Source organism: Protobothrops mucrosquamatus, unplaced genomic scaffold (assembly GCF_001527695.2).
Source record: "Protobothrops mucrosquamatus isolate PMUCROS unplaced genomic scaffold, P.Mucros_1.0 scaffold1070, whole genome shotgun sequence".
NCBI classification, from domain to species: Eukaryota; Metazoa; Chordata; class Lepidosauria; order Squamata; family Viperidae; genus Protobothrops; species Protobothrops mucrosquamatus.
In genome coordinates, this window is record NW_015387298.1 from 27,876 (window position 1) to 41,815 (window position 13,940).

Sequence of the window (13,940 nt, forward strand, 5' to 3'; positions counted from 1 at the left end):
ATAACTTTCAACCAAACACTGAAGCACAAACGCTTCTTTAGAATACATGAGACCCAGTAAATTTAAAATAACTGCAAAATTTTCCTGGTTACAATGTGTTTATGTGTGGGTAGGACTCCTTTTATCCTCCAAAGTCCTTGCTTTGTTGATTCACAAGACTGGCAGCTACTCTAACCTTGTTGATTTACATGTTTGGTAGCTATTGATGGGATTTGGGGAGGAGTTTCCCATGTGCTCGGGGCCCAACTTTTGTCTGGGTTAGGGGACTTGTTTCCTTAATGACTTAGTTCCTTCTTATCTCTCTCCTGAAGAGATTGTTTAGACAAGATTCCTTCAGGACACCATACCTTTAAGTATGGGAGCTCCAGCTTAATCTTCCTCACAAGGCTGACAATGGTAGAGTATTTACCAGTAGAAGGTAAAAGCCTTCAACTGATAAAGGTCTTTTCAATTTCAGGCAGCATTTTAGGCAGCAGAGTAAAACCAGAGGATACTAATAAATTAATTAAGATTACAGAGCAGAGCTTAACTTGTACTTATCACTTATTAGAGAAAAGCTGCTCAGGAAGAGATATTTAAAAACTGGACAATATTTGATTTTAAGGCTATGCCTGCCAGACAGAGGGCATGAAGTAAAAAAGGAGGACATTTCTTACTTTAGCTGGACACCTGGTAACCCCAAGCTATACCCAATTTAGTGAGGATGGAGATTTATCTGAAAAATTAGATGAAGCACTGACAAAGACTGGGAATCCCCTACACACACATACTCCAAAATACCAATAGTCTGGGCCAAATGAATTTTTGGTAAGGAATATAAGTAATCTGGCCAGAACAAAGGAGCTCTTATAAAATATTGGTGTTGTTATTAGGTCTGTTCTGGACAAGAATCTTTAGGGAAACACTCCTGGAATTTATCATAGCATGCAAACAGATGTCTTGCAACATCTTTTATTAAAATACTTAAGCATAGGAACTCTATTCTAGGCATTGTGCCCAATCTAAAACATAGCCTGGATGCATTTGCACTTAAAAGGGACATGCTACTATCACACGCATTTTATAAGTTGATTTTTCCGTTTGGTTTGAAAAGTAAATTTTATTTCTGAAATTGTCTTTGAAAACAAAATTAAAATCTTCCTATGTGACTCAAAAGTGATATTTTGTTCCAACTTGTCATAGGAACCAACCTTACATTTATACCCTTAGTACTTTCTACATCGATACACCCAAGAGACAAGCAATAACTATGTGGTTTTGTAATTAGAAAGAAAAGAATATTAGAAGTTCAGATTACTGATTACTCCCATAATGATCGAATTAATGAATGAAAATCCCGGCCTAAATAGTGCTTGATGTACTATTTAGTAGAAAGGAGAATAAGAAATATAAGTAAAATGATTAAAATGTGCTGTTTAAACATTGGATGCTTACAAATACTTGGAAGGCTTTCCTCCAAACGTAAGGTAGAAATGGACTGGCATGACTTAACTCTTCATTACTCTTCTCTCCTTCGCTGAAGCTTTGCTTTGGTTTCTGCTTGTCGACTTCTCCAGGCAGCAATGATAGCATCATCATCCATTTCTTCTTCCTCCTTATGAGTGCTTTGTCTGTTTTTTATTAAATATTTTGATGTAATATACTCTTTGCTTTCTTCCATATTCTCTTCTTTTTCTGTACCCTCTTCAGACTTTGCAAAACTCTGGGTGAATTTTCTCTTTGCTCCAGATTCAGTCATGTCTAATCTGGACTCCTCTTCTTGTTCTTCCAAGTGATACAATCTGGTCGAAGGCTTGGAGGATTCTGAGCTATAAGAGGATTTTGAAGTTCTAGAAAAACATGGCTCTGGACTTCCTTCTGTAGAGCTTGTCTCACTCACTTTTGACTGTGTAAATGTATACGCCTTCTCTTCTTGTGCAGAGGCAGAGGAAAATTGTGAAGAAGTTCTTTGCAGTTTATTCTTATACTGATGGGTTGTAGAACTGTTCATTTCTTCTCTCTGAGATCTGGAACTTCTATAACTAGAAGCTTCAGTGTCCACCTTTCTGAAAGTGGACGAGTTCCTACATTTCTCACTACTGGCCTCAGTGCAGTTCTGGTAAGAGGACTTTTCTTCTGTTTTCAAATCTCTGAGCCACTTGTTTACATTGTTTTCTACTTCTGACCTTATAACACCCCCAACATTAGCAAATTGGCCTGAGAGAGCAGAAACTGTGTCACTGGAATTAATATCATCTGTTAATGGAGGTCTAGGACCACCATTTACATTTTCTCTACTTCTGTCATACATATTATCTCTTTTTTCATCTTCAACATCTCCCTTGATCTTTTTCTTCTTAAATAAAGTGCTACGTTTATTGTCACTGATAAGCTTCTCAGTTTGGTAATCTGATATCTTCTCTCTCATTTCTGCTTGCCTCTCCCTTTCCTTTCTGCTAAGTTTCTTCAGGTCTACCTCATCAGCAAAAAGGCTGAAAAGAGGCTTGCTTGTCTCAGTTATTTTCCTACTTGAGACAGAGTCTTCCATACTCACTGAAGTGTTACAAGATAGGATGGATTGCGTGTCAGCATACTGAGGGTCTCGATGAAGCAGTGAAGTAGAACTAGATGGAGGTAAGCCAGTTTGTGCTTTAAGCAGAGAAGACCTGTCATTTTCCACATGTCTGTTTGGATCACCTGACTTAACACTGGAAGCCAATACTGATGGTGAACGAGACAACATAAGAATTTCATTTTGTTTCTGAGCAATAGTTTCATTAACAACACTGGTTATCCAATTTTGAATGTTGGCTATTGATATTGTTTCATCTGGGCCAATGGACAGGCCAGACACACTTGCTGACTTAGCCCCTTGATTGCTTCTAGCCTGAGAAAAAGATGAGCGATTGGTCTGCATGCTTATTGCTGAAGCCGAATCCTCTGTCCCATTTACGGAAGCTATTGATGGCCAAAAAGCTGACAAAGGGATGCTTCCACTCATGGAACTGTCTGCCTCCCAGCTACAGAGAGACTGGCTTTCCTCCAAAACCTTCTTTGAGTGTTCAAGTAACTCCATTCTTCTCTGTTTTCTCCTAGCACAAGCAGAGTCCTCACCTTTGGTAAGCTCTACAATATCATCCTTATTCTCACTACCAACTTTCTTCTGGTGCTTAGTTTTCCAGGCTTGGTAGGCTGTCATATTGATATCTGACAAGCTCTTCTCTTCTTCTGTAGACTCTTTATTTTGTTGGCTACTGTCTTCAGCCTTTGATTGCTCAATTTCTGAATCTTTTTTGTGAAAGCCAAACTGGATTCTTTTAATCTTCCATCTTTCTAAGGCTGTCAACTTGTCTTTGTTTTTTTGACAGAAATTATAAAATGAACTAGTATCAGACAATACACTTTCGGTATCTATATCCCTTCCTCTTGTTCCATTTTCAGATCTTAGATTCTCATCACTATATCTAGCTCTTGAGCAATATTTCTTAGAAGCTTCTTTTTCTATCTCCATCATCCTCTCATTCCACATATCCCAGCTACTTTCTGTAGACATAGAATCTGTACGCCCTCTTCTCATTCTGTTGATGCCACTTGCTTCCAGCTCCTGTTTCAAGATCCTGATTTCTTGGCTACTCACACTTTCAGTATCAACTGTATCATTTACAAGGCATGATTTTTGCCCCATGCTAGACTCCTCTTCTTTGGACAACATGTAGCTTTCCATTTGGTACTTCTCATTTTGACATTGCCATGCTTGGATCATTTGATCTACATTTTCCTTAGATTCTACTTGTCCTTGAAGTGATAGGTCTGAAGGCTCACTTTCTACATTCTTCTTTACAATTTCCTTGGCAGGCAAGCCTTGTTTTCTTCTCCATTCTTCATAGAGTTCTTCTTCCTCCTCTTCACTGATAAGAGTGGGCTCCTTGGAAAACAAGCTCAACTTTCCCATAGAAGAGGCACTCATTGCACTTCCCAGGAGACTTGTTGTGTCTTCTTCCTCTACCACGATAGAGTGGACTTTGGCTCCCACAATACTCTTAGAATCTTCTGTCTCAGATAGTAAGGAACAACTTCCAGCTCTTACAACAGAACTTTGGCCATCTGTTGTGTCTTCAGAATCTTCTTCCTCTTCTCGTTCCTCAAGTAGCTTTTCATTGAGTTCTCGGAGCTGTTTCAGAAAACCATCATTAGGATAAATAGCTCTCTTCTTACGGATAGTCAATAAAGCTTCTAATATTGTCATGTGATGGAAGATCATTAGGTAAGCGGATACTAGCACTGCTGAACGACTGACTCCCATTTCACTGCTGACCAGAACTTTTCCTAGAAGTAAAATTATATAAATAATAATTTCAGAACCATATTAAAGTATTTTGCATGTTTAGTATATTCTGAGCAAATAAAAAATAATCTGCTGTTGTTAGGCTTCATGATACAAATATTTAAAGCTAGGAACCTGATAAAATAAGCTAAATAAATAATGCTATCTGCCTACCACAATGCTTTTATATGTTATTTTGCTAAACTAAAAAAATTAAATACAATAGCATTAAAGAATCAATACAACTTCACAATTTATAAGCCAGCGATAAAAAAAGGAAAGCCAAGCTCTAAACATTCTGAATACTCGCAAGTTGCCCAATCATTGACAAAGTTGAATGACAAATGTACTAGCTTTAAATCTGCTTGTAACCATATAGTAATTGTTCTGTTTTTAAAAAAAATGATAAAAAGAATTGTAAAAATATTCAAAAAATAGAAACTATATTGTAAGTATCCAACTTCATAAAAGCCATTTCACAAGTCATAATGAATCCATGTATGAAGGGTCTGTCTCCACTTCTAGCTCAAAACAGCACAAGCATGCCTTAGCAACATCACTTTTTTGCTACATATCTCTGATGTACCATTCTCAGCCCATGAATGAAACAGGTTTGAGTTGTTTTTACCTATGACGAAAGTATTTTTTCTATTATTTTGATGCTGTCCAAGGTCATATATGGCATATAAAATCTGCCAGGCTTTGTGATCAATTACCTCGGAGACGAATCAGAAGACTGCAGTCACTTGAAATAAGCAATAGAGACAGACAATCTCATACTGGTATAATTTCCTGTTGAGTCAATGGATGAATTTCTACAATTCAGTCATGGAGAAAGGCCCTGACCACTGATATTGTTTGGCTTATTTACCTCTGCAGGTTAATAATGCTTCATCAAGAAACTCTGCTGCTGGGCGGAAATGTTTAGTGATATCCTCATCTGGGAAATCATCCACCTCAATGCCCAAGTACTGGATATTCATTCCATTATAAAAATCTGGTCCTGTATATACACCGGTGCCGTGAGCCGCATTCAGGATATGAGTAATTCCTAGCCTCTTTAGCCGTCCTTTATTTACCGCAGCACTCCTTCAATACAAAGGGAAAGGATATTATATTACAGTAGCCAAGAGAGAATTGGTTGAGTCTGTTAGAATCTGATGATGAATCAATGTAGTATGTTTATGTCAGTCATATGTTTTTGTCACCATTTTACAAAGTTCACAAAGAAATAATTTATAAGCAAATATGATCTGTGGAAATCCTACTCTTAGATTGTATTTTATGCCATTTTAATGATAAGTTTTAGCTTATTTGTTTCCTTGCATGCTGCCTTTTATTGTTGATGTAATATTCATGGTAATTAAAATATCCACTTACATAAAGACAAGAAATAGACAAGAATAGAGAAAGAAATACAGGTAGTCCTCAACTTACAACCACTATTGAGCCCAAAAATGCTGTTGCTAAGTGAGGCAGTTAATTGACTTTTGCCCCATTTTATGACTTTTCTTGCCACGGTTGTTAAGTAAATCACTGCTAGTTATTAAGTAGTAACATGGTTGCTAAGTGACTTTGCTTGTCAGAAGGTGGCAAAAAGTAATCACATGACCCTGGGTCACTGCAACCGTCATAAATATGAGTCAGTTGCAAAGTGTCTGAAGTTTAATCATGTGACCATGGGGATGCTGCAACGGTCGTCAATGTGAAAAATGGTCATAAGTCACTGTTTTCAGTGCCTTTGTAATTTTGAATGGTCATTAAATGAACTGTTGTAAAAAAACAAGAGGTGAATATATTGAGAGTTAATTTAATGGGCAGACTTAAAGTTTCTATGCTAAAATGGTAAAAAAACAAACCTTAAAGTGTTGTTTTAAGTACAGTAAAAATTCATGAGACCAGGTAGATCTCTTGAGACAGAGATTTTCACCATTTAGGTGGGCCTGCAGAAAAAGTCCTTTCCTACAGACCAGTCAGCCTGGCTTATTACCGACATCAGGATGTGAAAAGAGCCTTCCCTGTAGAACAGTCAGCCTCATATATGTTGGGAAGAAACAGTATATTGATCTCACGAGTGCTCCTTTAATAAGTTATTATTACTGTCCTCGCTGTTATGGAAAAGGTATGTAATTACATCAGGATTCCCCTATTTATCCACTGTGTTTTTGAAAGCAACCTGTCATATTTACCTTCTGAATATAACTTTTTATTTCTATTGTATAATTTCCAATTTAATGCACTTAATTATTGATCTAACAATACAGGTCATTTTCTATAACACAGACTGAGGAGGGCATCCTCTGAGAATCTTATCCAGATAGAACCATCTTTGTACTCACTTTTCTGCTATGAAGATATTTGGCCAGACCTCATCGATAGCCTCCCTTGGTGATTCCAGATAGTCTTTCATAAGTGCTCTCTGTATGTCCATAACACATGGTGTATTGAACAGGCTAGTATCATCTATCTTTTCTTTAACTCGGTTATATAGATCTTCCATCAGCAACTGCTCTGCAGATTCCAGCATCCCTGGACATACAGTGTCTACTTTTACTTCCTTTGTCTTCAGCTCTGCAATGAACCCAGATTTTCATTTTTAAATTACAACAATTTTTGTTTACCATTGACATGACTATTAGTTATCTACTCACTTGGTTAGCTTTTAGGGAAGCACCCTGTTCAAAATAGAAAGTAATGTCTTTCTGCTATAAAAGGGAAAATTTGCTTTGCTTCCATGAAATCAGAATTAAAATGGGGAATTGGCATGGCACACAATTATAGTGCAAATAATTATCTACATGGTTTAACTCAAAAATGTGTCTTGTTTAATCAAATTTCTCTGCAACTAGTTGTTGCTTCTCAATTGCTAGCTCATTGCTAATTATACTTCATTGTAAAATTTTGCTTTGGTTTCTCAGGGTTTCAGGGAAGTAAATTTCAGTTAGGTGAATTGAAAGTGCAAAGTATATGTGTCAAAACTACATTTTGCACTTGTGGAATTAACCTTCCCGCCAGTGGTGGGATTCAGCCGGTTTGTACCAGTTTGGCAGAATCGGTAGCTAATTTTTTTGTTGCCCAGGCCCAGAATGGACTTCCGGAAGCAGCATCCAGACAGAGAACCAGTTGTTCACATATTTGAATCCCACCACTGCTTCCAGCCCCAACCTCAACAAAATCATACTTTTGAAAATTTAATTTGGATTAAAGAAAAAGTAGCTTTCCAAAACCTTAATATTTCTTTGTGATCTGCACCATACGTATGATGGTGGAATTCTTTTTGACTTTCATTAAACCACCAAAATTCTAATCTCAAAAAAGATGGTCAGAAATTTTTAAATGAAAAAGATCAGTGTTGGTATCATCTGGAATCTGAATAGAAAGTGAATTTAAAAAGGATGGCAACTCTTGACTGGGCTTTAGTATAAAAGCATTTTAATATACTTGAAAGATTATTTATGAAGGTCCTAGGATACCCCAGGATTCCTGAACTGAACTGAAAAGTAATACAATTTTTAGTTCTTTTCTCCTTCCTGGTGCCTGCTGATTTATGTACATACCAATTTCTCCATACTCATATTTGATTATCCTTCTCCTCAAATCATACCTTCTTTGATGATCTGTTTAGCAGCCACAGCAGATGATAGATGGATGGGTTCCATGAAGATGCTCTCAGTCTCCGCGTCTGATAGCACTGAATATCTGTCAGGTAATGAAAATGCCATAAAAGCAACTATTAGCAACTTCTATACTATTATAGATTTTCTAACTTCGAAGAGATAAATTATACAAGACAGCTGATATTTCCAGAGAGTCTCTGTTCGGAGAGTTGCTTTCAGAAGCTACTCCAAATGAGTAATATCTCAGAGATAGTTGACATTTCTCTGTAAAGATTTCATCCTTATCCATGTTCCCTTCTCCTCAAATATGCTAATGTAAACAACTGCAACATAAAATCATTTTTACAAAAAAGAGGTGACATTTCTTTCTACTGTGTATTGACTTTTGCAGTGTGAAACGTATTTGTAACTACTTATTCATCCTAGAAAGAAAACATTAAGAAATTTCATTAAGAAATATTGGTACAACTCCCATCTCACAATGTCACTCTTCATTTTGGTTTTCTCCTTTATAAGAAGGGAGCAGTAATAGACTGTAGACAGTCCAAACTATAATCTATTTACTCAAATAATTTATTTGGCTGCTCATCTCATAACAGTGACTCAGGGCAGTGTATAAAAATTAAAATTCAAAGATTAAAGCAATAACCTTTGAGTGGAACTCAATAAATCAGGACTTTTCAACCTTTTCACCCATTGTACCACTTTTAGGATATGGCAGTGGTGGCGAACCTATGGCACGGGTGCCAGAGGCGGCACTCAGAGCCCTCTCTGTGGGCACTCGCGCCATCGCCCCAGTCCTAGGCCTTCAGCTGGGTTTTATAAAACCTTTTTGCTTTAGGCCTCCACCGCCGTGTGCAAAACAAAAAAGGTTCAATCAATCAGTCAATTTCAACTTCTTGCGGGGAAAAAAATTATTGCAAAGTTGGAGTTGATTGATTGAACTTTTTAGTCCCACCCTGTCTGCCATTACCACTGCAGCCATGCCCAGCCAATGGGCCACACCCACCCGGCACCCGAAGATGCATAAGTGGGTTTTGGGTTGCAGTTTGGGCACTCGGTCTCTAAAAGGTTCGCCATCACTGGGATATGGCAACATCCGAGTACCACCAGTTGCCTAGCAAGGTGTCAAAAACTTGATGACCCCCCCCCAAAAAAGGAAAAAAGTGATAAAGTACAGGTAGTCCTTGACTTACAACAGTTCGCTTAGTGACTGTTCAAAGTTACAATGGCACTGAAAAAAGTGCCTCCCAAGCCACAGCCGAGCAAGACACCTGCCTGCCTGCCCAGCCGCGCTCTTCCTCCTGTCCGAGGTTTTCATTGTTGTGAGCATTTCTGTTGAGGATTGGCAGCAGGGGTGGAGTGGGGGTGTTTGTTTTTTATTCCCCCCGTCTACTGAGTGGTTGCAGCAGGTTTTGGTCACTTCACATGACCCTGGGACACTGTGACTGTCATAAATATGAATCAGTTGCCAAGCATCTGAATGTAAATCACAAGACCCTGGAGATGCTACAACATTCCAGCTGATCGGTGCTTCTTCTGGGCTCAGCAGAAGCGCCAGGATCAGTGCTGCTTTCCAGATGATTGGTACTTCTTCAGGGCTTAGCAGAAGCACCAGGATCAGCACCGAGCTCCAGCTGGAGCCTGGCACTGATCCTGGCATATCCACTGAGCCCTGACATCTCTGCAGCTCCAGCCATCTCTCGCTCAGGCTTGTACAGTGCTGCCACTGGTTGAGCTCATTCCCCTCCCCCGCTACCACTTTTCTAGGATGGTCGCGTACCACCTGCTAGGTGCCAATGTACCACAGGTGGTACCCGTACCGCTGGTTGAAAAGCCCTGCAATAAATGACACCTTCTAATAATAAAAACACATCAATAACAGGACCAGTCTAACTTTATGGCCCAAACATCTGGGGAACAGGTACAGTGCTATTATAGGTATTGTGTGGAGAATATGTTCTAAAAACTTGTAGGAGATGCAATTGGCCATCTAAATTGCTTGAAAAGACAGTTGGGGGCAGGTAAGGTGAAATTATGCCTTGCTGTCTCCATTTCATCACAAAATTATTGTCAAGAATTCCTTTCTAATGGAAAGCAACAATCTTCCCTGTACTTTGCTGACAAATCCAAGTTAAGAAATTGAGTGTTTGCAACATTGTCCCCTTTTTAAGTCGAAAAAGGTATTTCTTTTTTATCCACTAGAGGGTCTCTACGTTTCTGAATCTTGCAAGCATAGCTGTATTAATCAAAGTGTATTTACTGCCAGTTTTCAATCTAATAGCAGCTAAGATGGCTAGGACAAGGGGAAGTCCATGTGGACTTGAGTGAAAATGTACCAAACATCAGAAGGCTCCAGCTCCAGCTAATGCATTTTCACATGCAGGGATTGGCCATAGAAAAAGCAAGAAAAGAAAATACGCAAGCATTGTCCTTCGGTTTCCTTTTTTAGACAGTTGGAAGCTTGCTCCATCTCAGGTTTTCACATTAGGCTCCATTTTATCTAAAAGTCCAAGGAGGACATCTAGTTGCATTTTTCAAATTCTGGGTGTTGATGGTATTTTATCTGTTTTTCTATACTGCTATAATTACTTTATTTCCTTTCTGATAGCCTCCAATGGAATTTTGGTTTTGTGTGCTCTCAGGACTGGAAATTACTTCCTATTTTACTCCAGCTTTGCAAAACAGAGGGAGGGAGGGGGATTGCAGAGAAAGCCCCTTCATGCAAACTGTATTTCTCTTAGAGCTTTGCTCTCCAAAAGCAGGACTGGCTGTTCCCACTCCCAGCTGAATCTTCATCCAGTTTATTATTATTTTTAGTGGATTGGGAAGGATAGGCATATTGGTGACAGTGAAAAAGGTTACACTGCAGGCTAAAACAAATCATACTTTTTAACTAGACCTCCCTCCATTCCACTCAGTACTCTACAATCTGGCTACTCACAAATTCCAAGTCTATGCCAAAAGTAGAATTGAACAGTAGCATCCAAACCAATCAGTACTATAGAAAGATAGATGCAAAAACAGCAGCTTGGGTGGGCTTCTGCTCCTGCATCACGGATGTCACCAGTGCTTCTCCCAAGAACCCCTAGTGCTTGTACAAAACCTCTGTTGAATCAATTAAATTAGCAAAATAATGCTTGTGCTCTCAATCATGGATTCTGAAAGAAGTAAGAAAAAACTCGTTATGCCTTGTTCTTGGTAAGGGTTTCAGTAATGTACTTGGTGAGTGTAAAAAGAGAGAGCAAAGAAAAAGTTTGCAATTTGTTCTATACAATGGGACGTGTATAGAGACTTATTTTGTGAAACACTCACCGGCTAGGCGAAGGACTTCGAAGATAGTGAGCTTGCACTGTCTTCACATCAGGTTCTCCTCCATCAGGCACTGCCTGGTCCCCCTCTGAATCCATACTGCTTGCCATCACTGTTGTGGAAACCAGCTGAAATTGGGAAGAAAAGGATTGCAGATCGCAATAAATTAAATCATATAATTCCTCAAGGAATCTCATCTGCTGAGTCATGCAAAGTACACTATATATTTTAGAAAGAGGGGAAAACGTTTAAACAGTTAATATATATGATGCTTCTCAAACAACCAAGATCAAACTTTGAATTATGAAGAATTAAACCATGGAATTCAGTCAGAGGAAATTTTTGTAACTATGCAAGGAAATGGGATTCTTCATGATTACTTTATCCAAGGCAGAAGTCTATTCATTTCTTATCAAATGATTAGTGGCATGTTATTAGGTACTCACAAAAATAGTAAAATATGGTGTTATAATAAATAGATTCTCAAAACCCATTTTTTTTTAAAAAAAATATTTGAAACCTAGTGTACCTTTTATGGGAGAATGGAAACTATTTGAATATTAATTCATATTTCAAGCAAATAGAAGCAAGCGTTAAAAGCACATAGATACGTATTAATAGTTTATATGTTGCATTTGTGGTTAGGGTTCAAGAGGAAGTTAGTCAAAGTAGCTACAGCTAGCTATAGCTGTAGTTTAACATTTAGCAGGTTCATTTAGCACATGCAGCATGGCAACCTGAGTCTATTTTAAAATTTTGTCTTTTTATAATTCATTTATAAATTAGTAACTTACAATTTTGTATAAATTAAACATAATTATAAATTATAAACATATGTATATTATAAACATTTATAATCTTGTATTTTCTTGTTGTTTATTAGCACTGTTTCCTATATATTGGGGGTTTTGCCCATGGAATGTTACTGAACCTGTCTACATATGCAAACCCACAATAAAGTATTTGGAGACTGAAATACGTTGATGTATTGCTTAATGAGACAAAACAAACTTCTTGAGAAGGGAGAAAAAACTTTTAAGGCTAGTAGTTCCCTCTTCACACATTTTTCTCCAACACTATTAAAATAAAAACGTGCTTTGAAAACATGAATTTCTGCAGGCCTTCACAGACATACATTCTACTGAGTTTAATGGAATTTATTTCTAGTTAAGAAGATATAAAACTGTCACCTAAAAGAGAGCACTTTTTAAAAATTAAATGTTTCCATTTTGAATTCTCTACCACCTTCCCAGTCTGAAATGGACCTCCCGGATCATGTTCTGATTTTAGAGGAATCTTATGAAGCCAGTATTATTTCAACATGTCTCTTACGCAGGATTCTATAGCTGTTAAAGAATTAGCTTTCCCACTCCAATCCCCAAAGCTTTGATCCTGATTTCCTTCTTGTGCAGTTCTCATTCTCGCCCCTTACAGCTTTTCTGAAATGTCAGGAATGCAGCCAGGCCGCCACAAGCAAGGGTGGGTTGTTATTGCTACTTTGCTATGACCTAGCAAGTCTGACCTGAGAAATTATGACAACCTCAAAACAACTTACCATTTATGCTGTGAACATGTGTATCTCTTGGTGATAAAATTATCTTTGTTGAGAGTTCAGGCACAATTCTAAAAAAATAGGAAACGAATCAAAAAGGTAGGATCCAGGCAGTTGCCTTCTTTCCTTCTCAGTGATTTTTTTTGCAAAGGGACAGGACAACTGTCAGCTTCAAACTTTATCAGCCTTCTAAATATAACATCTCTAGGCACTGGCTGGTTGTTGGGTAATGTCAAGAAAAATGCCAAGCCTGGATTTTAACCCTGTTCTTTCAAAACAAGGAACAATTATCTGCAAAACAGTTCAAAAGTTTGATGGGCAACATTTTATTAGTTTTATATTCTTATGTCTGTTTACATGTGTCCCTTTAAGGATCAGGAACTAAAATTATTTTCCTTTTAAGTATCTTTGTTTCCATTTGCTCCTTCCCTCTATTTTTAATGGATTATTACAGAAAAGGTAAGCCACAAAATGAAACAAGAAGTTGAATTAGGGAAAATAAGAAGCAGTCTTATGATACTTTAAAGATTAACGAATAGATTATTGCAGATGCTTCCTGTATTTCACCCACATAATGAGGTACATGAAATATTACCCTAAGCGAGGAGGAGTGTTACATGTACTCACAGCTATTTTTGAGGATGGGGGAAGGAGAAGACAAAGAGAGAAATACTGAAAAGAGAGGTGAAAGACCAAACTATTTTTAGTTACTACAAAGCAGTGACAATTTTTGCACTAAAGTGTGATAAGGAACTTTAGTTGACATTAGATGAATTGGTTAATCTCTACATAATATAAAGAATAGAATAGAGATCTGAAATTATAACAACAGCCTTAAAGCAGTGGGGAACACAGAATACTAAACCCCCAGTTTTAGAGATTAATAGGAAAGAAAAGAGGTTGGTTAAAACCAGGGCTTTTTTTCTCAGCGAAAAGGTGGCGGAACTCAAACCTGGCCACGCCCCCATCAAACCCTAGGCCCGCCCCTTTAGAAAAAAGATGCAAGTAAAATTTGGGAGGGGCTATTTCCGGTTTGGGAGGGGCTATTTCCGGTGCGGCCGGCCCGGAAAAAGGTGCCGGAACGCCGTTCCGCCGCGTTCCGGCAGANAAAAAAAAGTTTAGTTATAAATATACCTACACAACAAATTCCAGTGTA

At 38.0% G+C, this 13,940-nt stretch overlaps 1 protein-coding gene across 1 annotated transcript; it reads right to left on the reverse strand.

Moving 5' to 3' along the window:
* Positions 1–1,099: 1,099 nt before the first annotated feature.
* On the reverse strand, positions 1,100–12,937 carry DUSP27 (dual specificity phosphatase 27, atypical). Its single transcript, XM_015820121.1, has 6 exons — positions 12,788–12,937; positions 11,236–11,360; positions 7,908–8,002; positions 6,643–6,874; positions 5,175–5,392; positions 1,100–4,305 (listed from the first exon to the last, which is right to left on the reverse strand). Exons 1-6 carry the CDS (start codon positions 12,788–12,790, stop codon positions 1,499–1,501), a joined length of 3,480 nt encoding a protein of 1,159 aa, XP_015675607.1. The 5' UTR covers positions 12,791–12,937; the 3' UTR covers positions 1,100–1,498.
* Positions 12,938–13,940: the final 1,003 nt, after the last annotated feature.